A 22,872-nucleotide genomic window follows, 5' to 3' on the forward strand; every position below is an offset into this window, starting at 1 on the left:
CCCCCCACTCCAGAACCTACAGTATGATAAAATACATTTCTATTAGAGCAGCAATTCTATAACACTTGATTTTACAAAACACTCTTGCTTACTAGTCCCAGGTCCCTTAAGGACTAGGGACAGCCTCCTCATTTCTATATCCTTTACCACATTGTAGTTACTCATTATGTTTGTTGAATAGATAGATACAGAGGCAACATTACACATTTAAAACAATTACAGACTAACCGAAATTGTATATGGCAAGGCTATCGATGATTAATGATGTTAAATTATTTATTGCAAGAGGGTAAATACCACATCTAACTTACTACTGCATTTCTGATAAAAGTCATCCACGCATCTTCCTGTTAAGTTTAAAAAATCAAGGAAAGACGTGGGGGGATGGACTAGTCAATGTGAGGGTGTCTTCCATCTCACAGGCTCAAAGTTTAGAGAATAAGAGACACTGCTACCGATTGTCCCTGAAATCATACTACACCTGCAGAAGCTCTATGTCTTCATGGTTCTCAGAGCCAGGAATATTCTCCATCAGTATGGCAGACATTACTCTCACATTCATTTTCACCATATCCAATTCACTGTGTAGTTTTCCAATCTGTAGACGGCAACATAATAACCAGTAAGTGAGACACAGAGAACAACTCGGCTTCCTGCTCGCAGAGAAAACGCTTCTGTAAATTGAGTACTTTCAAATTTATATAAATGTACATATAATTATTTTACAAGTATATAATCTGTCACCTTTTAAAAGGTCTTGAGAGCTCTTGCATTACATTTAAAAACATGCTCTAGGAAAGCTGATGAAGGGGAAAAGTCAGATTAGAACCAAGATGGAGAAAAGAGAAGATGATCATACCAGGAACCTGGACAAAATTGCAAATGTGAGTCTGGATTTCCGGGAAACCAATGGGGGAGGAAAAAAATGAATGTTTTATAGTCCCATTGTATTAAAGAAGAAAGAATCAAAAGAGAAACAGTTTTTTTTTTTTCCTTCCTGGATTAAATTTCAAGAGGAATTAATCACATGGACTACTATATAATACCAAATAATAATAATACAAGGTCTTTTTTTAAAAACTTTGGCCACACTGGGGCTTTCTTGTGGTGTATGGGCTTAGTTGTCCTGTGGCAGGTGTGATCTCAGTTCTCCAAGCAGGGGTGGAACCTGCGTCCCCTGCATTGGAAGGCAGATTCTTAACCACTGGACCACCAGGGAAGTCCCTACAAAGTGTTAAATGACAGTTCCCTTATAGCAGGATAGAAATGAGCTTCATTTAATAATTGCTTGTCTAAACCTTTGATAAACAGATAATAGACAAAGCAGTAAATGTAATTCGATTGGCACAATTAATATCAGTAATAAGACTACCATTCACTGAGCTGTCTGAAATGGCATATGGGCAGTCTTATCAGGGGCAACAGAACCAGCTGCTTATATAAACTCCAGGTACAGCCAAGCCTCCACAAAGCCACATAAGCCACTAGACAAGCACAATTGTTAAAGCTCAGGCTTTCAGAATCAGGCAGAATTCATAGGATTAATTCCACTTAGAGCTGAACCATCATACACATACACTTCAGTTCCCTTCTCTGTAAAATGAGGCTAAAAGATACCTCCACCTTATGATAACATTGCTAAGAATAAGCAAACTATATATTAAGTGCTTAGAACTTAGAAAAAGTCATGAATAAATACAATCATTGCTATTGTTACCTGTTCTGGGACCAATGTAATAGTGGAGATCTTGGGAACTATAGAAGGAAGAGCTGGTGCAGAAGGAACAGATGGTGGTGGATTCAGTGACATCTATGAAAAATGGAAATATTATTATTTGAATTAACTTGGCAACTGCAAGCCCATTTTTCCATTCAGATGACTCACTCACTAGGGAGAGTTAGCCCTCAGGACAAAGCCTTCACAAAGGTCAGACTTTGGTATACACATGAATTGCTTTTTCTACAAAGGCAGGACTCACCAATCTACAGAAGGGAAGAACTACTGTTTTTACATTATGGAAAGAACTACTGTGTTTATGTTATGTTTTTACATTACATTACAGGAAGCCAAGAGTTGACTTACAGTCTCTCAAAGTGTTATAAGTTCAAAACCTGAAAAGTTATTTACAGACTTGAGAGTGAATACATGTGAACATAAAGAGACTCTTCTATGGGCACAGTATTAATAAACAAATTTATTACATGACTACTAACAGAGACCCTTGCTGGTCTAGCACCAATCTTTTCTTTTGAAAACTGCCCCTACTCTGCTCTACCTAAACGATTCCTATATGAAGCCATCACATTCTTGTAAGACCTCACTTAACTTGTGCAGAAACAGAAAACTGACCCATGTTGGTTCAATGAGTCCTTTCTCTGCAATTTTGAGCTTTGAATCTGAAAAAGCTAAGGCTGCAACATGAAAATGTGGGAGCTATGTTGTCTACCATTAGCGCCACCCGGGGAGCCCTGCGCAGAGTCAGACGGAAGTGACTTAGCAGGCACATGCATAGCAGGCCCGGCATGTTGTCTACCACATAGAAAAAACTGGTCTGCAAGGAGAGAACGAGCTGACTGTCAAAGGGGAGCAGACAAGTAACGAGGCATTTGAATCTTGGTTCTCTGTTGTTCCAAAGATCCAGTTAACACCAGCCTTCTTGTGGCCTGGTTATTCTATGAAATCACAGATTCATCTTTCGGCTTAAGCTAGGTGGAGCTAGAGTCGTTCCTTTCAATGAAAAAAGACCCAAGCCCTTCGCTGTCTTTCTCTACACAGGTCAAACAAGGGCCTCCTACCTCTTGTCTGGCTGTTTCAGTCTCTGCATCAGATGAAGGAAACTGAACCCCTTTCTTAAGGAGGTCCAGGTACACGTCTTTCACTTCACTGACATCCACACCTCCTGGGAAACCCTGCGACCATGTCTGAATTCAAGAGATGGAAAGTTTCAGAGAGAAAAGAGCAGCAAAACAAAACACAATTCTGAAAGTGACGACCAAAAAATCAGAGACTGACAATTAAGAAGCTTACTCAGAAAGAGAAAGCTACTTTTGAATGCCATACACAAAATGTACATTTTTTGCAGGTTTTTTTTTTGGGGGGGGTGGGGCGGTTACTTGTTTTTGGCTGTGTCACACAGCAGGTGGGATCTGGGATCCTAGCTCCCCAACCAGGGACTAAAGCCGTGCCCTCGGCAGCGCAGATGCTGGAAGCACATTATCTTAACCACTGGACCACCAGGAAAGTGCAAAACGTCCATTTTTAGAGATTAGAATAATGTACAATATTTTTAATCATCAGACTGCCATGCCTCAACAATTTAGTGAAACTCTAGAATAGATACTATTGATTGTTTTTTGCTGTGCTAAATCTAAAATTCATAGACTCTAAAACAGCACCTGTAGATCTTTTGCCAAATAACTCTGCAGGCAGTGAGTTACTGACCAGAGAAGATAGTTTCCATATCTGCAAAATAAATGTATATATCACTATCTCTTCTGTCTGACATAGATAAAACAGAAACTGAGAGACAAGTATGGAAAAGGCTATAAATTCTTCAGGAAAAGGCCAGTGTCCAATGCCAAGAAATTATTACATGGAAAGAAGAATAATAAAAACACTTTGAAGTTCAATCCCAGGCTTATAAAGGATCACTGAACCAACTGGGAGTTAGGAAATTAAGCTTCTTAGACATTCACTATCCCATCAGGTATATAACAGACTTACCTTAATGAAATTCAAAATTCTATTCTGAATGTCTATCGGCAAGGTGTATCTGGGATTCAGCAGCTTAACTAGACTATCTTTAACAAATTCCTTCTTCACAATCAGAGACTGGAAACTCGGACCACAGTTCTGCATGCACATGTCAATAAGCTGAAGAGAAAAATCAAACATTGTATCTCTTTGGCAAAACCACCTCCAAAATATAAGATAAAAATTGCTAAGTGATGATTTCCACCAGCACTCTAGTTAATAAACAAAATTTGGTTATCTACTAAAATATATGGCAAAATGTTTGGTTCTGGGAATGTGAGGAAATTTAAGACATAATGTAATTCCTTAGCAGACACATAGTCTTGTTGGGGATCCAGGACACAATTATAAGAGAACTCATAAGAATGTGAGGTGGTGATGTCAGGGCCAGTGTGAGGTGCAAACAAAGCATGCTGGCTCCAGACAAGGTGACATTTGTCCTAGTGTTTCCAGGAAAGTCTGCTGAATTCCTATTGTCGCAGCTTTATTAATGACATCCTCTCCTTTCACATCCAAAAATGTCCTTGCCTGGATGAAAACTTAAATGGTTACTACAGCTACAGACCTTTACAGGCAGATGTGACCATTTAGGGCCAGGTGTTTAAGACTTTTGGAAAAAGGTGGTCCTAAGCTGGCCTTTGAAAAATGGTCAAGAAAAGGATAAATGCATATAAAGCAATAGTCTAGACAGGTAAATCGTAAAAAAATTTACGTACAGGTGCTGAAGTGTATGAGCTGTGAGAAGGAAAACAAGTTTTCTGGTTTGTAGAGGCTTCTTTATATCGGCAAACTGGAGACCTGGGGAACTGGATGGATAAAGTCTGGAGGGCATCATCCAGACGGTGCAGAAAGCTGGGCGGCGATGTAAAGAATGCACATTACTGAGAAGGCACCAGGAAGCCACTGGAGGGCCCTTAGTTTGTCACCGTGACACCTCCGTCCTGAACTTGAGACAAGGTTGGTGCAGCACCCTACCAAAGCAACTGGAGGGCAAAGACCCTGAAATGATGGAGAGATCCAGCAAGGACCCCTAGTAGAGCCTGATGCAGACAGGCTTAAACTAGGATGAGGAGGGTATAAGGAAGGGGAAGACATGAAAATTATGAAGGAAGGACTTCCATCAACTAGGTATTTGTTGACAGGGAAAGGCTGAAAGTTAAAGGACTGTTACTCTGCATGAGATTGATGGCACTTTGGATGGAAATCTGCAAGTGGATGGGATAGTATGACTGGCCTAAGATCAAAATGATGGGTTGAAACTTACATATTTTGAGTTTATAAGTGCTGCAGACTGAATGTCTGTGTCCCTCCCAAATTCCTATGGTGAACCTCTTAATCCCTAACATGATGGTATTTGGAGGAAATTAGGTCATGAGGCTGGAGTCTTCATAAACGAGATTGTTGTTGTTCAGTTGCTAAGTCATGTCCGACTCTGTGACCCCATGGACTGCAGCACACCAGGCCTCCCTGTCCTTCACAATCTCCCAGAGTTTGCTCAAATTCATGTCCATTGAGTCGGTGATGCCATCCAACCATCTAGTCCTCTGTCCCCTTCTTCTCCCACCTTTCTTAGAAAAAAGGGATAAGAGAGATCTCTCCTTAGCCACATGACGATACAACGAGAAGACAGCCATCGAAAAGCCAGAGGGCGGGCCCTCCTCAGACACTGGACCTGCCAGCACCCTGACCTTGGACTTCAGATCCTCATAGACCGGGAGAAATAGAAAAGTCTATTGCTTAAGCCACCCCATCGACAGTACCTTGTTAGACAGCTCAAGATGACTAAGACAAAAGGACATAGACATCAAGTGGAGATGTCTGGTTGAGAGCTGTACATGTTCAGATACAGTTCAGGAGAGACTTAAGCCCACAGGGAGTACCTGGGGCTGCTTCGTATGAGCAGAGAGGAGGAGGCACAGTGGGATTCAACTGGGAGGCTGGAAGGAGGATCAAGAAAGGCAGCCCAAGAGCAACCAACGGAAACTGAGGCATAAAATAAACAGAACATAACGCTCGTGAAGTCAAAAGTGGGCAGGATTTTCAGGACGATGGAGTGTCAAACAGTTAGGAACATGGAGTGAGAAAAACTCAGGTAGGTTTGTTGATTAGTGGAGTCATCGGTCATCTTGAAAAAAAGATTGTAAATACAGCAACATGAACAGAAGACAGGCTAAGAAAGAATGAGCTGGTAGCAGATTTCTGAAAGTGATCCAAAAACACAATGAAATCTCTAGTGTCCATGTTTCCACCTTCTCAGAGGTCACAAAGACCATAATATGACCAGGATAGGTATAATCTCTGTAGAAAAGGAGTCCTGAAAAATTGATTTTACACCATGCTCTATATTGTGTCGCTTTAATGGCAATACAAATAGAAGAAGATATGAAAGCTATAGTTATAAGGGCATCGCTGCTACAAAAGCAACCATAAAATACGGAAGCTGAGCGGCTTGCGAAACATAGGGAGAACTTTTAACCAAAGGAAAATAAAATCAGAATCCAAAACATATTAAGATGAATCTATTTTAATACAAGCTGTTTCGAGAAAGACAAGTTGAATAACAAATTACTTTTTGCTTGATACACTATTATGATGAGTTTTTATCAGGTAAAACACTGAGAGGAAAAGTGCCTCTAGTTCAATGGGAATTTACAGAAATACTTCATGTAACCAGTTAAGCAGTCTTAGGCAAAATACTTTGCCTCCAAGTCTCATCTTCCATAATAGTAAAAGAAATGCTAAATATTCCACAAACCACTTTTTACTGTTGGGGTATCAAGATTTTATGTTAATGGGTAACATTCCCAGGAGGTTACCTATAAAAATCAAAGAGTCAATATGAAATGCTGAGAATGTTAACATCTGGAGATCATAAACCATGCCCTTTGTGTTTTCCCATTGGAATCTAGAGTGTCAGAACCAATTACTTCTATGCTATCGCCTCTTCCTTCATGTCACGGTACCTCTCACACCCCAGCCCACTTAGCTAAACAATAAAACCTAGAGTGGTGAATTGGAAAAATCAAATACCTTATTTCTACACACTTTGGAATTGGGCTTTGGTGCAATTTATGTGTTCATATAACCTATGACCATGGAGCTACCCAGGTGGCACAGTGGTAAAGAATTCACCTGCCAGTGCAAGACATGCAGGAGATGCAAGAGATGTGGGTTCGATTCCTGGGTTGGGAAGATTACCCTAGAAGAGGAAATGGCAACCCAGTCCAGTATTCTTGCCTGGAAAACTCCATAGAGAGAGGAGCCTGGTGGGCTACAGTCCATGGGGCTGCAAAGAGCTGGACACGACTGAGCGACTGAGCACACATAACCTATGAACCAAGAAACCATAATCTGAGGTGGAGAAGGGAACCCAGGAGGAGGCAACAACTGAGAGACTGCAGAGTATGCTGATCTGAGGCTTCACAGTTGTCCCTTTGAACGTGGCGGGGCAAATCACTTATCGTGACTAAGACTCAGGATCATCAACTGCAAAATGAGCCTACCTTCCTCCAGAGACCTGCTGTAAGGCTTAAGTGGAAAGTGATGTATATGAAGAGCCTGACACATAGCAGGACCTTAATAAATGTAAGTACTGTGATTGTCTGCTCACACAGATAATTTCCCATCAAGAAAGAAAATATTGATGAGCCAAGATAAGTATTCCTTTCAAAAACGTTAGGAAAAAAAGCTCCGTGGTAGTTTTATTTCTCATGGTAAATTTCTAAACGAAACATAGTAACCCAGGCTCCGGGGTCATCCAGAGCTGAAAAACATACTAAGCTAAGGCCACTTTAGGGGATGAGCTTACTTTGTAAGTTTCTAGAGGAATAAAGACATTTTACACTAATTCTGAAGTCCCCATAACTCACCACCTAGGGGGTGCTTCAACTAATTAACTGATTCCCAGGAACCTCTTCAACCACTTTCCTCTTCACAATAATAGTATCTTGCTGAGACTTATCATAACTGACTCATTCAAGTAAAGACTAGACTCTGTCTAAGAGTTATCAGTTCAGTTCAACCTAGATATCCACTGACGAATGGATAAAGAAGTTGTGGTACATATACACAATGGAATATTACTCAGCCATAAGAAGGAACACATTGAGTCTGCTCTAATGAGGTGGATGAACCTAATACCTATTATATAGACTGAAGTGAGTCAGAAAGAGAAAGATAAATACCATATTCTAACACATACATACGGAATCTAGAAAAATGGTACTGAAGAATTTATTTACAGGGCAGCAATGGAGAAACAGACATAGAGAATAGACTTACGGACATGGGGAGAGAGTGAGATGTATGGAAGGAGTAACATGGAAACTTACATTACCATATGTAAAACAGCTAGCCAACAGGAATTTGCTGTATGGCTTAGGAAACTCAAACAGGGGCTCTGTATCAACCTAGAGGGATGGGATGGGGAGGGAGATGGGAGGGAGTTTCAAAAGGGAGGGGATATATGTATACAAAAAAAAAGAGTTATCAGTTCAGTTCAGTTCAGTTGCTCAGTCATGTCCTACTCTTTGCGACCCCATGAATCGCAGCACGCCAGGCCTCCCTGTCCATCACCAACTCCCGGAATCCACCCAAACCCATGTCCATTGAGTCAGTGATGCCATCTAACCATCTCATCCTCTGTCATCCCCTTCTCTTCCTGCCCTCAATCTTTCCCAGCATCAGGGTCTTTACAAATGAGTCAGTTCTTTGCATCAGGTGGCCAAAGTATTGGAGTTTCAGCTTCAGCATCAGTTCGTCCACTGAATGAATATTCAGGACTGATCTCCTTTAGGATTGACTGGTTGGATCTCCTTGCAGTCCAAGGGACTCTCAAGAGTCTTCTCCAACACCACAGTTCAAAAGCATCAATTCTTCAGCGCTCAGCTTTCTTCATAGTCCAACTCTCACATCCATACATGACTACTGGAAAAACTATAGCCTTGACTAGACAGACCTTTGCTGGCAAAGTAATGTCTCTGCTTTTCAATATGCTGTCTAAGTTGGTCATAGCTTTCCTTCCAAAGAGCAAACATCTTTTAAATTCATGGGTGCAGTCATAATCTGCAGTGATTTTGGAGCCCAAGAAAATAAAGTCTCTCACTGTTTCCACTGTTTCCCCATTTAATTGCCATGGAGTGATGGAACTGGATGCCATGATCTTCATTTTTTGAATGTTGAGTTTCAAGCCAGCTTTTTCACTCTCCTCTTTCACTTTCATCACGAGGCTCTTTAGTTCCTCTTCGCTTTCTGCCATAAGGGTAATGTCATCTGCGTATCTGAGGTTATCGATGTTTCTCCCTGCAATCTTGATTCCAGCTTGTGCTTCATCCAGCCCGGCATTTTGCATGATGTACTCTGCATATAAGTTAAATAAGCAGGGTGACAATATACATCCTTGATGTGCTCCTTTCCCTATTTGGAACCAGTCTGTTGTTCCATGTCCAGTTCTAACTGTTGCTTCTTGATCTGTATACAGATTTCTCCGGAGGCAGGTAAGTGGTCTGGTATTCCCATCTCTTGATAGGAAGAGTTATAAAGCCTGATAACTAAATGGTTTTTAAAATAAGACAAAACAACAGGCTTCTTGACAAAACCACACCACCAACTGATAGCAGGAAATCAGAGTCTAGTCAGATCCCAGCAAAGGCTAACAAGTCCATGGAGAACCTAAATGACAGATAATACAAAGGACATTTATAATCGACTTTGACAGGCTCTCATCACTTCACCATGATAAAATGGAAATGTAATATATGAGGATCCGTTGTTAAAGAGTTTATTGGTAAACAAATAATTGCCTTTGACAGACACTGGATATTTGTTTCTGTGACTAATTTCTCTCATAATTCAGTTAAGTTCAGTTCAGTCACTCAGTCATGTCCGACTCTTTGCGAACCCATGAATCGCAGCACGCCAGGCCTCCCTGTCCATCACCAACTCTGGGAGTTCACTCAGACTCACGTCCATTGAGTCAGTGATACCATCCAGCCATCTCATCCTCTGTCATCCCCTTTTCCTCCTGCCCCCAATCCTTCCCAGCATCTGAGTCTTTTCCAATGAGTCAACTCTTCGCATGAGGTGGCCAAAGTACTAGAGTTTCAGCTTTAGCATCATTCCTTCCAAAGAAATCCCAGGGCTGATCTCCTTCAGAATGGACTGGTTGGATCTCTGCTTAAGTTTATATTAAAGTCTGTTCTAAAAAATTAAACACACCACTCCAGTGCAGTGAGTAGTCTGAGGTGAGGTGCCTGGGCCATTAAATAAAGAACTCAGGGAAAGCTGCATGACGCTATCAAGAATCAAAAGCCAATTCAAAGAAGTCCAAGAAGCAGGAACCTTAATGAACTCTGCCCCTAACAATGAGGAGCTATTCTGGCTCCTAACCTGTGACTCTCACCTTTACTTTGGCACAGGTCTTAGACTCACTTGCTCTCACGTGTTGGTATGGAAATCAGGAGGCGAGAATGAAACAGTTACCAGAGATGGAACAGGGAACAGGCTTCCTGTGAGCAAGGCCTGAGTGATCAGATGACCTGCAGGAGAGAAAGTGTGGGGACTCAAAGAGAGATGGAGTATAAGACACAACACTCGGGAACAGCTCAGCTTCCTCAGGGGAGAGTCCTGATTCGTCCCCGGAGAAAAGGAAGCTGGATGGAGGAAGTGATGGACCAGGGACAGAAAGCCACCACCGAAAGATCAGGTAAGCTGGCTGTAACAGAGAGAGACAAAGGCATCATACAGAATCCACAGCTGTCAGAAGGTGAAACACCGTGTGCTGAAATTCGGAAAACGGCGTAAATTCATCTTCTGCCCTTAGGTTCCTCAGTCAATTCTCCTAACCTTCAGCAGCCCTGGGACGTCCTCCATTTCAGGGCACAGCTGTATACCTTTCTACCCCAAATCACAATCACTCCCTGAGTCCTTCCTGGATGCTAGGAGAAGGGGATGGGGGCTGAAGGACACTCAGTCAACACCTAATACCTGAAATCTTCCACCACAAAGAAGTTGAAGACACAAATGAAACACAGTGACTGTTCTTTCAAGGGGCATGATTTGTTCAAGGAAGCAAGGTGGTGTGGGGCCAGGGCATGGAATTTAGAATCTGAGACCTGCACTGAAATCTTGCCTATGCTACTTAAAAGTTGGAGGGGGAAAAAAAAACATCACTTAACCTCACCAAGTATCAGTTTCTTCATCTGAGAAGTGGAGTCAATAATACAACTTCTTCACAGGGTTGTTGAGAGCATCAGCCGAAGTGAAAGTGAATGTCGCTCAGCTGTGTCCAACTCTTTGTGACCCAATGGACCACAGGCTGCCAGGCTCCTCAGTCCATGGAATTCTCCAGGCCAGAATCCTGGAGGGGGTAGCCTTTCCCTTATCCAGGGGATCTTCCCAACAAAGGGATTGAACCCAGGTCTCCTGCATTGCTGGTGGATTCTTTACCAGCTGAGCCACCAGGGAAGCCCAAGAAGACTGGAGTGGGTAGCCTAACCCTTCTCCAGCAGATCTTTCTGACCTGGAAATCAAACCAGCATTTCCTGCATTGCAGGCAGATTCTTTACCAGCTGAGCTACCAGGTAAAGTACCAGGCAAAGGTGATTTTCCATCACCAACCCACTGTTCTCCCATTTCCCCTGGAGCACCTTACTCCTCTCTCTGGTTCCCTCCACTCCGTGACCTCCCTGAGGAGGCGACCATGGTGAAGGAGAGGGGAGAGGTCCAAAAAGGTGGAGGAGACGATCCTTCTAAAACTGTATTCTGACCCTAACTTGTAGGGTTTCTTCAGTGACAGTATCATTAAGACTTCATTTCTTCTCCAAGTAAGCAAGAGGTGCTAAGTTCTTTTCCCCTTGAAGCTAGAAAAGGGGGGCAAAGCTCAGCTCTGCTCCATAGCCCTCTAGATAACCATGCCCAGCCCTGCTAAGGGCAGTCTGATGCTGGCAGAGGAGCGCCACAGCCCGGTGTGGCGTGGGGCCAGGAGGAGGTCAGCAAAGGCACTCAGAAGACACCCGAAAGCACACAGCTCACTCTCAGGCAGCAGGCAGGGTCTGCAAGATGTACCGACGTGAACCTGGCAACTCACCCAGCAACTGCAGGGGTCACACAGCCAAGGTTGGGGGAAAACGGGAACATATCAAATAAATGGCTACACCCATATCAAGAAACACGGTGCACAGAATTGTTTCTATCAACAAAGAACTTAATTCAAATTACATCAGGCAGCAGAACTTGGCTGGACCCTAGAGAGCTGCCAGCACCTCAGAATTCCAGAGATGCGCAAGCAAGGCAGGGAGCTAAGAGGGGGCGTTTTTCAAGCTTCAGTTCTCCCCACGTGTAACACATACACAGACTTCTTGATCAGCTCAGTTCCTCCAAGTTGTTCATTACCAGTTCTTATCTCCTAACCAGGAAAATATGATTTTCCAGGAACACTCATTTTCCACCAAATTAAATGCTCTAACAATTAACAAAACTCCCTTGATTCTGTAATTCTCAGTAAATGAATCATTTTAATCCATACTGTACATACTTTTTGCTCACCTATTATCTCAGAGTATTTGTATCCTTTAGACCCAAAATTAGAAATGTGACTATAACTTAGGCAATCTTAATCTCAATTTAACATTAAAGTACTTACTGACAAGGTGAGTTGGATTTCTTTATGATTATAGTTTTTGGAAATCCTTTTCTTCAAGGCTTTTACTGCATCTTTTGGCCTACGACAATAAACACAGTAAAATCATCAATGCAGGCCCTGTGGAAAGCAAGTCCGTCTCTGAAAAGCACTCTGCAGCGTGCAAAGAGGAATGGCTGAGGAGACACCCAGGGTCTTAGTTCTGCTGTGTGACACTGGGCAGATGACTGCACTTGTTAGACCCGTTTCCTCATACATCCAGGCAGACAGTACCAACTTCCTCCTTGTGAAAACCAAGTAACGTATTCAGATGATCATTGCCTAGAAAGCACTACATGTGAAACATATTCACACCCACAGCCCTCTCTGTGTCAATGCACAGAACCACCTTACCTGAAATGAATTTCTGAAAATGTGACCTATGTTTATTATTAGTATTTCCTACACACCCTATTGTTGTTTTTGTTGAGTTGCTAAGTTGTGTCCAACTCTTTGAGACCCCATGGACTGTAGCCTTCCAGGCTCTTCTGTCCATGGGATTATTTAGGCAAGAATACTGGAGTGGGGTGCCATTTCCTCCTCTAGGGGATCTTCCTTTCTCAGGGGTCAAACCCGCATCTCTTGCGTCTCCTGCATTGGCAGGCAAATTCTTTACCACTAGCACCACTTGGAAAGCCCCAAGCACCCTACAGGCAGTGGGATATAGGAGGAGGAGTTAGGACAAACTAGGACTAATCGATATGCTACAATTTTATGCTACAAAAGGAAGAACTATGTATATGTAGACAGCCCAAATTCACTTCAAGATGACCAGTTTTAAGTAAGTAATGTGGATGTAACGTACAACATGATGATTGTAGTTAATTCTGCTATATGATATATTTGACAGCTATTAAGACAGTAGACACTAAAAGTTCTCATCACGAGGGAAAAAATTGTTTTTGTAATTTTATGAGGTGTAACTGTGATGCTAACTTATTGTGGAAATTGTTTTGTAATATATGTAAGTCAAGTCATTTGCTGACCATTTTAAACTTACACAGTGTTGTATGCCAATTACACTTCAAAACTTAAAAAAGATACAAATCCTTTTTGCATATTACCTTCTAATTTTGTTATGTTTGCATGGGTAGAATTTCTATTATATGATAATATAAATTATATAACATTACATATATTTACAATTGTAACTCTTATAATAGATATATTTCTAAAAGATCATATATAAAATCTAAGATTAAATTCTTGGAAAAGCTTAAAAGAATAAAGATACTGTTTTAAAAGAAAAAAATTGGGGAATTCCCTGGTAGTCCAGTGGCTAAGACTGTGAGCTCCCAAAGCAGGGGCCCAGGTTTGATTCCTGGTCAGAGGACTAGATCCCACATGCCACAACTAAGACCTGATGTGGCTAAATAAATATACATAAAAAAGGAAAAAATAAGTAAGTAAAACAATTTTACATTGAGATCCCCTTTTTGCACTATCAAGGAAGAAGTCAGTATTATAAGTGAAGAAAAGGTTCAGAGGAACCAAATGCGGGAAATAAGATTATAGAGAAACCATTATAAATACTTTAAAGTACTAGTTAGTACTTTAAGCACTTTCCATCGATAGAGTCAATAATTAAGTGTAATGTTTTCTTTATCAGCATCAGTTCTGTTCAGTCACTCAGTTGTGTCCGACTCTTTGTGACCCCATGGACTGTAGCATGCCAGGCTTTCCTTTCCATCACTAACTCCTGGAGTTTACTCAAATTCACGTCCATATGTGAATTTGTCGAGGTTGGTCATAGCTTTTCTTTCAAGGAACAAGCGATTTCATGGCTATGGACACCATCTGCAGTGATTCTGGAGCCCAAAAAAATAAAGTCTGCCACTGTTTCCACTGTTTCCCCATCTATTTGCCATGAAGTGATGGGACCAGATGCCATGAATGTTAAGTTTTAGTTTTAAATAGAATGTTAGTTTTCTGAATGCTAAGTTTTAAGCCAACTTTTTCACTCTCCTCTTTCACTTTCATCAAGAGGCTCTTTCTGCCTCTTGTCTTCTGTAATAAAGGTGGTGTCATCTGCATATCTGAGGTTATTGATATTTCTCCCGGCAATCTTGATTCCAGCTTGTGCTTCATCTAGCCTGGCATTTCACATGATGTACTCTACATATAAGTTAAATAAGCAGGGTGACAATATACAGCCTTGACGTACTCCTTTTCCTATTTGGAACCAGTCTGTTGTTCCATGTCCAGTTCTAACTGTTGCTTCCTGACCTGCATACAGGTTTCCCAAGAGGTAGGTCAGATGGTCTGGTATTCCCATCTCTTTCAGAATTTTCCACAGTTTGTTGTGATCCACACAGTCAAAGGCTTTAGCATAGTCAATAAAGCAGAAGTAGATGTTTTTCTGGAACTCTCTTGCTTTTTCCATGATCCAGGGGATGTTCGTAATTTTATCTCTGATTCCTATGCCTTTTCAAAATACAGCTTGAAAATCTGGAAGTTCACCATTCACGTATTGCTGAAGCCTGGCTTGGAGAATTTTGAGCATTACTTTGCTATCGTGTGAGATGAGTGCAATTGTGTGGTAGTTCGAACATTCTTTGGCATTGCCTTTGTTTGGGATTGGAATGAAAACTGACCTTTTCCAGTCCTGTGGCCATTGCTGAGTTTTCCAAATTTGCTGGCATACCGAGTGCAGCACTTTCACAGCATCATATTTTAGGATTTGAAACAGCTCAACTGGAATGCCATCCCCTCTACTAGTTTTATTCATAGTGATGCTTCCTAAGTCCCACTTGACTTCACATTTCAGGATATCTGGCTCTAGGTGAATGATCACACCATTGTGATTATCTGGGTTATGAAGATATTTTTGCATAGTTCTTCTGTGTATTCTTACCACCTCTTCTGCTTCTGTTAAGTCCATACCATTTCTGTCCTTTATTGTACCCATCTTTGCATGAAAAGTTCCCTTTTATCTCTAATTTTCTTGAAGAGATCTCTAGTCTTTCACATTCTATTGTTTTCCTCTATTTCTTTGCATTGATCACTGAGGAAGTCTTTCTTAAGTCGCCTTGCTGTTATTTGGAACTCTGCATTCATCAACATAAACTAAGATAATCGCGTTAGCTGTTCATGATTACTTTAAATGTGCAGGAAAATCAAGAGAACTGTATCCCTTACAACAAGTTATAATTCAGACTAAGTCACAAAATAGCCTTAATGATTTTGTTTTTTAAATTTCAACTTCTTAAAGTTTAAGAAGTGTAACAAAAGATACCATATTGTTTAACAACGGAGTGTAAACATGGATGAGTTGGCATTCAGAAGAAAAAAATGGTCTTGTGACAGGCAGAGGAAAACAACTGCTAGATTATTTTCTGGTTGATAATGACAACTGCTCAGGGACAGTTCACCACCAGGAGTCCACCAGCTTCTTCATAATATTTTTCAATTACAATAACATAAAATACTGGCAATCAGAGCAAGAAGAATTCTTAATGAAGGAGACAATATCTCCCCCTCTCTTAAAAGAATAAGGGATTTGAGCCTCACAGAGACAAAATTTGAAATTATTAAGGAAAAGAAAGGCAAAGAGAAAAATGATAATGGATTCTCAGATATTCCACATGCTGAAAAACACAGCCATCCTAATATTTCAACCTGACATGTCTTCAAAAGGCAGTGGGTGCTTAAAAGCTGATGGAAACACTATTTCAACAAGAAAACCCAAGTCTGCAAGAGAAAACTCAAAGTTTGCAGGAGAAAACACACTATAGTTCTGATGCTTCTTATGAGACAAACACATGAACCACACTCTGAACTCACCCATCGTGGGTGGTGTTAATTATGTCACAGATGTGCATGAACTGGCCCCAGTCTTCTGTGTGCACTCCAGCAAACGTAGCCTTTTCTGCAAAGAAAAAGTTATCTTGAGTCTGAGCTATAACAGAATAAAACACGTCTCAAAAAAAAGTGAAAGTATTCATCAGACACTCAGTCACGTCCGACTGTTTGTGACCCCATGGACTATAGCCTACCAGGCTCCTCTGTTCGTGCAATTCTCCAGGCAAGAATACTGGAGTGGGCTGCCATTCCTTTCTTCAAAGGATCTTCCCAACCCAGGGATTGAACCTGGGTCTCCTGCATTGCAGGCAGATTCTTTACTGTCTAAAGCACCAGAAAAGCCCCAAACATGTCTGGTTTTCTAGAAACAATCTGCCTGGGGTTCCCTAGCAAGCACCATTAAGTTTACATCACCAAAAGACAGACAGTTTTTTTTTTTTTTTTTTTTGCACAATTCCCAGTAATTCAAGAATCAGTCAAGATCCAGGTTCAGAGTGCTGCTGTTGCCACAGTAATAAATGACCTATTAATAAAGACTTCAGGGCCAGAACAGCCCACCTAAATCTCCATCTGCCTGCCTGTCTTTCAGAGAAGGCATACTGCTAAGTATTTTATCTTATGCAATTTCATTTGACCCACTGTCAGAGATAATGACACAAAAGTTCAAGAAGGTTAAGGAAATTACCCAAGGCTACACAGCCAGTACAAGGTAGAACCAGCTTCAAATCTAGGTTGTTTTTGTTTGCTTTTTAAAGTCACGTATTCTCCTTGGCCGAGTGGTGTTGAGAAAAAGAGAGATCTACTGAAACTGCCTATGTACTTGCCAGCACCTGTATTAACCACCGCTGCACCAGACATAACTTGAAGGCTCCTGTACCTGGAACCTCATCATTAGACAATCAAATAGTTTTTCCCTGTCCAGACAGCCTCCTTAAGAATACAGAATGCCACCTACAAAGAGCATCATAGAACACTCAACCTGAGTGATCTTAACATCTTTCCTAAAAGGAAAGGAAAATATTCCTTAGTGTGAAAACATGAGGACCAACAGGGAAAGGAGCAAAAATTAATTAAAAGGATTAAGAAGAGGATAAAGGTTTGGCTGGCAGAACTCCAAAGCCGATTCTGCTCCCCACCTAGGAGAAGCACTATCTGGATTTGGCATTCAAAATGGACAAAGCTTACCAAACTTGTGTTTAGTCACAAGGTTCTTTCAGCCAGTTTCTTTGCTCCCCATTCTATGCTCCTTCCTCCCACCTTCCCATCTTCCTAGAAATCTCCTACTCATCCTTCAAAAGCCATGGCAGAGTTAAGTTCTCCCTTTTCGTAAGTTTTGGGTGTTTTAAATTTCTCTTCCTTTGCAAAGGTACTGTACTATAATTACTTCCCCATATATGTGTGCATCTTCCCCATACCTTGATGGCCGAGACCAGGTCTTGCCCGTGCCTGCTTCAGGTCCAGGCATACAGTTGGCAGTCAGTAAATGTGCAAACCACCAAAGAATAAATCAGATTATGAAGATGCAGTCCGACTCCATTTCTGGTCAGAGTTTAACACCCGACAGAGAAAAAGCCAGCAACAGTTTGGAAAGCATTTCCTCCTCAATGGAAGTTACACTCACTATCTCATAAAGTTGTGGGAACCAAGCTTCAGGTTGAGTGGCGTGTACTTTTTAAAGAGCAGTAAACTAAGCTGCAGGATAAACTGTCCAAATTTGAGTCTCCTAATTTCCTCTTCCCACTAAGTTCGCCGACATGATCACGCTCTGCTTGGCACCTCCCGGCACGGGTGTTACACACGATTCCCGAGGGAGGCACGGAGCCGCGTCTGTGAGCAGCCCCGGGCACGGCTCCCGCTTCCGCGTACGCCGACGGGGACGCGCCCACGGGAGAGCCAAAGGAGTCGGGGAGACACCTGCGTGGCCCTCGGTGGCCCGCAGAGGCCTCTGGTGTCCCCGAGAGAGAGCCTGCCTCCCCTCTCTTCGCTCCTGTGCTCAGCACGTCCCTTCTCTTTGTTCCTCTCGAAAAAGGAGCTCGGGCTGTAACGGCCTGGAATCTGCGAGCACGCGTCTGGACACCTGCCTGTGCCGGCGAGGTCACTGCACTCAGCCTCCTGGAACCTTCCCCTCGCAGAGCGGGCACAACACTTGGCTCGCTCTCGGAGAGGCTCGCCCTGCCCCAGAGGGCGGCACCCCCGCGGAGGGCCAGGCCCGCCGCCCCCGACCCCCGGGCCACCTGTCCGCTCCCACGCCCACCGCGCTGGAAGGCGCTGGGGAACAGTGCGGAGCCGGGCTTCGAGAGAGACGGGTCGCAACAGGGGTATCGCCGCACCGGCGGGCGCGGGCCCGGGAAAGTTGCGGGGAAGCGGGGAGCTCCGCGAGCCGGGACCCACGCGGTTCCGTGCGGCGGGGAACGGAGTCGGGGCGCGGGGCCCCCCTTACCTATCAGCTGGCCCAGGGAGTTCGCGTACGGGTCCCGGTGACTCCTGCCGAACGCCATGGCCGTGCTGCGAGCGCGCCCGGCCTCCGCCGCCCGCGACTCCTCCCGCACGGCCCCGGCTCCTCCCTCGGCTGCTGCGGGGCGCCGGGCGGAGCCGGGTCCCCAGAGGGCGGGGTCCAGGGAGGGGGGCGGGGCGGGGTCTCTGGAGGGGAGGAGGCGTGGGCGAGGGAGCGGAGGGGGCGGGGCGGGCCCTGGAAGGGGCGGGGCAGGGGGGGGTTCCCCCGAGGGGTCGGCCGCGCGCGCACGTGCCGCGCCCCGGGGACAGGCTTCAAGGCCCGGGGGCCGCCGCTGGGGCCAGAGCGCGGATCCTGTTGCTCTCGGGGCGGGGCGCTGCCCTTCTCGGCGCCTCCTGCGCCCCCTTGTAGAGAAGGAAACGCTGAGTTACACAGGCCACGGTGAACATTAGCCACGTAACCCGCCCAGGTCAGCGTCTGACACCCATAGAACAAATGTTTAGCCACTGAGGGAATCGAGCGCCTGGAAATATTTACCCCGCCCTGCTTATTGACCCGGCCCCGAGATCCGGGAGCGAAGGCGTGTCCCTCGCCCTTAGGCTGCAGGTGAGGGTCAGGAGGGCGGACTGGCTTCAAACCAGGCGCTGGCCGTCGTCTCGCCCCAGTTTCCTGAGGGACCGCGTGGCGCCGCCGAGCGAGCTCCGGGCTCCTTCTGGGAACCGTCCTCCCGCGAACTGAGGAAAGGAAAGGGCTTTCCTTTTGCCCGAGCAGACTGGTCGGCCTTAGAACTGCTTTGGAATGTAAATCCGAGCTTGAGCTCTTCAACCGCTTCCCGGTTGCCCTTTCCCTCTTCTGGGGCACTCGATGAACATCTGACTGGCTACCCCGACAGTCCTCCGTGACTCCAGGGCCGGCTGGAGGCTGGGTGTCTCCAAGGTGATGGCAGTTAGCACCACATGGGCTCCCTGCACTTCCAGGTCTCACTTCCTGAGGTCCGCTTGGGCCCAGCTCTACGAACCCTTCTTTGGTCCTGGAAATGGTGAGGAGATCTGCCTTATGTTCCTAGTCATATATGTAAGCACATAAATCAAAACCAATCCCAGTGTGCACCAAGGGGCTAACTCACTTGGGTGTTTTGCTCTAATTTATTTCCGATTTTACTTGACCCTTGCGAGCTATTACTTGGGATTCTAAAATCTAGAGTGAAACATTTTTGTTGTAAATATCTCCTACCTGTGACTAATACTCTCCACATGCATATCCAGGGGAACTCCTTTATATGGTGCTACTTATCAGTTCCTTAGTCATCACTACAGCTTCTGCTGACACTGTTGAAAACCTCTTGTGACATCACCAACCTAATCTCTTTCATATTATACAGTGTACAAAGCATTTCACTCTCTGAACCCTACAATCAAGCAACCTTAAAGAGAAAGTCAGTTTCAGGTTAGGCTGCTGTTGATGTCATGGCCTTCCATCAGGGCATGAGAACAAGGAAGGAATCAACAAGCAGATTTTTAACATAACTGCTACTTCTCATGCAAGAGATTTTTTTTTTTTAATTTCCCCAGATAATCACGATGATGTGATCACTGACCTAGAGCCAGATATCCTGGAATGTGAAGTCAAGTGGGCCTTAGAAAGCATCACTATGAACAAAGTTAGTGGAGGTGATGGAATTCCAGTTGAGCTATTTCAAATCCTGAAAGATGATGCTGTGAAAGTGCTGCACTCAATATGCCAGCAAATTTGGAAAACTCAGCAGTGGCCACAGGACTGGGAATGGTCAGTTTTCATTCCAATCCCAAAGAAAGGCAATGCCAAAGAATGCTCAAACTACCACCGCACAATTGCACTCATCTCACACACTAGTAAAGTAATGCTCAAAATTCTCCAAGCCAGGCTTCAGCAACACATGAACCGTGAACTTCCAGATGTTCAAGCTGGTTTTAGAAAAGGCAAGGGAACCAGAGATCAAATTGCCAACATCCGCTGGATCATGGAAAAAGCAAGAGAGTTCCAGAGAAACATCTATTTCTGCTTTATTGACTATGCCAAAGCCTTTGACTCTGTGGATCACAATAAATTGTGGAAAATTCTGAAAGACATGGGAATACCAGACCACCTGACCTGCCTCTTGAGAAACCTATATGCAGATCAGGAAGCAAGAGTTAGAACTGGACATGGAACAACAGACTGGTTCCAAATAGGAAAAGGAGTTTGTCAAGGCTGTATATTGTCACCCTGCTTATTTAACTTATATCAGAGTACATCATGAGAAACACTGGACTGGAAGAAGCACAAGCTGGAATCAAGATTGCCGGGAGAAATATCAATAACCTCAGATATGCAGATGACACCACCCTTATGGCACAAAGTGAAGAGGAACTAAAAAGCCTCTTGATGAAAGTGAAAGAGGAGAGTGAAAAAGTTGGCTTAAAGCTTAATATTCAGAAAATGAAGATCATGGCATCCGGTCCCATCACTTCATGGGAAATAGATGGGGAAACAGTGGAAACAGTGTCAGACTTTATTTTTTTGGGCTCCAAAATCACTGCAGATGGTGACTGCAGCCATGAAATTAAAAGACGCTTACTCCCTGGAAGGAAAGTTATGACCAACCTAGATAGCATATTCAAAAGCAGAGACATTACTTTGCCAACAAAGGTTCGTCTAGTCAAGGCTATCGTTTTTCCTGTGGTCATGCATGGATGTGAGAGTTGGACTGTGAAGAAGGCTGAGCACTGAAGAATTGATGCTTTTGAACTGTGGTGTTGGAGAAGACTGTTGAGAATCCCTTGGACTGCAAGGAGATCCAACCAGTGCATTCTGAAGGAGATCAGCCCTGGGATTTCTTTGGAAGGAATGATGCTAAAGCTGAAACTCCAGTACTTTGGCCACCTCATGCGAAGAGTTGACACATTGTAAAAGACTCTGATGCTGGGAGGGATTGGGGGCAGGAGGAGAAAGGGACGACAGAGGATGAGATGGCTGGATGGCATCGCTGACTCGATGGACGTGAGTCTGAGTGAACTCCGGGTGTTGGTGATGGACAGGGAGGCCTGGCGTGCTGCGATTCATGGGGTCGCAAAGAGTCAGACACGACTGAGCAACTGATCTCTGAATCTATGTAAATATTTGATTTGAAATATACATATTATATTTATTTGAAATATATCAAAATATATATTTGATTTATATGCTTAACTATATATAACAGAAACAGGCTAAGTAGCCAGGCTTTGTCCCCTGTGGACACTTTAAGATAACGGTATGGCAGGGACAAAGAGGGACTAAACCCTGTTGAGTAGAAGATCAAGAGCTCCCATCCTTGGAGCAAGGGAAACACTGCACAAGTGCAGAAAGGCTCCTTAGGGGTCAACAGGAGGGGGCACTATCCCATAATATGTGATGCCAAGAGCCCCCCCACCCCACCCCCGTAGGCCTCTGGGCTGGAATTCATCTTGGAAAAATGTTGCACATGCTTGTGGGAAAGGTCCTAGGGCAGGTCAGGTATGGAAAAAGAATCAAGATAATTGACCAAAAGTAAACAAAGATGCAGAATAACTGCCTTCCACAAATGATTTAACTGCCTCTTTATTGTGTTCCTCCTCATTAAGACATCCACACCCTTGCTCTCCAGGTGTGAATCTTTGCCTTGCTTCTGTCTTAATTAAACAAACTTTCTCTGTGTGCTCTCCCAATTGTGTGTGTCTCTAATAATAAACTTTATACCTGTTTTAACAGTTTTTGTGTCCTTGAAAAATACATTTTTCAATGGGGCAAGAGCCAGGGAAAATTTGCTTCTAGCCTCTAGCCTTGATGATCTAGCGGGTAGGATTCCTGGTTTTCATCTGGGCTGCTGCTGCTGCTACTAAGTCGTTTCAGTCGTATCCAACTCTGTGCAGCCCCATAGACGGCAGCCCACCAGGCTGCTCCATCCATGGGATTTTCCAGGCAAGAGTACTGGAGTGGGTTGCCATTGCCTTCTCCTCATCTGGGCTACCCAAGTTCAATTCCTGGTCAGGGAACTAAGATCTCGCTTCAAGCCACCATTCACTGCTGTCTCTCCAAGAACTCTACCCGAAGCTTTTACCTCCTCATGTGCCCGTGGAGGGTGTTGTGATGGTTGCAGCCTTCTTTCTGTGTTCTGCCACTTTCTCTATGATCCCCCAAGTCCCCAGGGGT

At 43.8% G+C, this 22,872-nt stretch overlaps 1 protein-coding gene across 5 annotated transcripts in view; it reads right to left on the reverse strand.

Moving 5' to 3' along the window:
* The window catches only part of TOM1L1 (target of myb1 like 1 membrane trafficking protein), a 62,418-nt gene extending 43,590 nt beyond the window's left edge, over positions 1-18,828 (reverse strand). The window contains exons 1-7 of one of the 5 annotated variants that reach the window (XM_006080457.4): positions 18,673-18,824; positions 16,215-16,299; positions 12,396-12,474; positions 3,725-3,874; positions 2,797-2,922; positions 1,718-1,810; positions 482-598 (exon numbers count right to left, since the gene is read on the reverse strand). In XM_006080457.4, the coding sequence (XP_006080519.1) occupies positions 482-598; positions 1,718-1,810; positions 2,797-2,922; positions 3,725-3,874; positions 12,396-12,474; positions 16,215-16,299; positions 18,673-18,730 (708 nt within the window). In that variant the 5' untranslated portion in view covers positions 18,731-18,824. Of the gene's footprint in view, positions 1-481; positions 599-1,717; positions 1,811-2,796; positions 2,923-3,724; positions 3,875-12,395; positions 12,475-16,214; positions 16,300-17,647; positions 17,766-18,672 lie in introns of those variants that run through there. The other 4 variants (XM_025281284.3, XR_006640825.1, XM_045164966.1 and 1 more) reach the window with 4 other exon arrangements.
* Between the last annotated feature and the right edge of the window lie 4,044 nt (positions 18,829-22,872).

Source organism: Bubalus bubalis, chromosome 3, assembly GCF_019923935.1.
Source record: "Bubalus bubalis isolate 160015118507 breed Murrah chromosome 3, NDDB_SH_1, whole genome shotgun sequence".
In the NCBI taxonomy this organism is placed as follows: domain Eukaryota; kingdom Metazoa; phylum Chordata; class Mammalia; order Artiodactyla; family Bovidae; genus Bubalus; species Bubalus bubalis.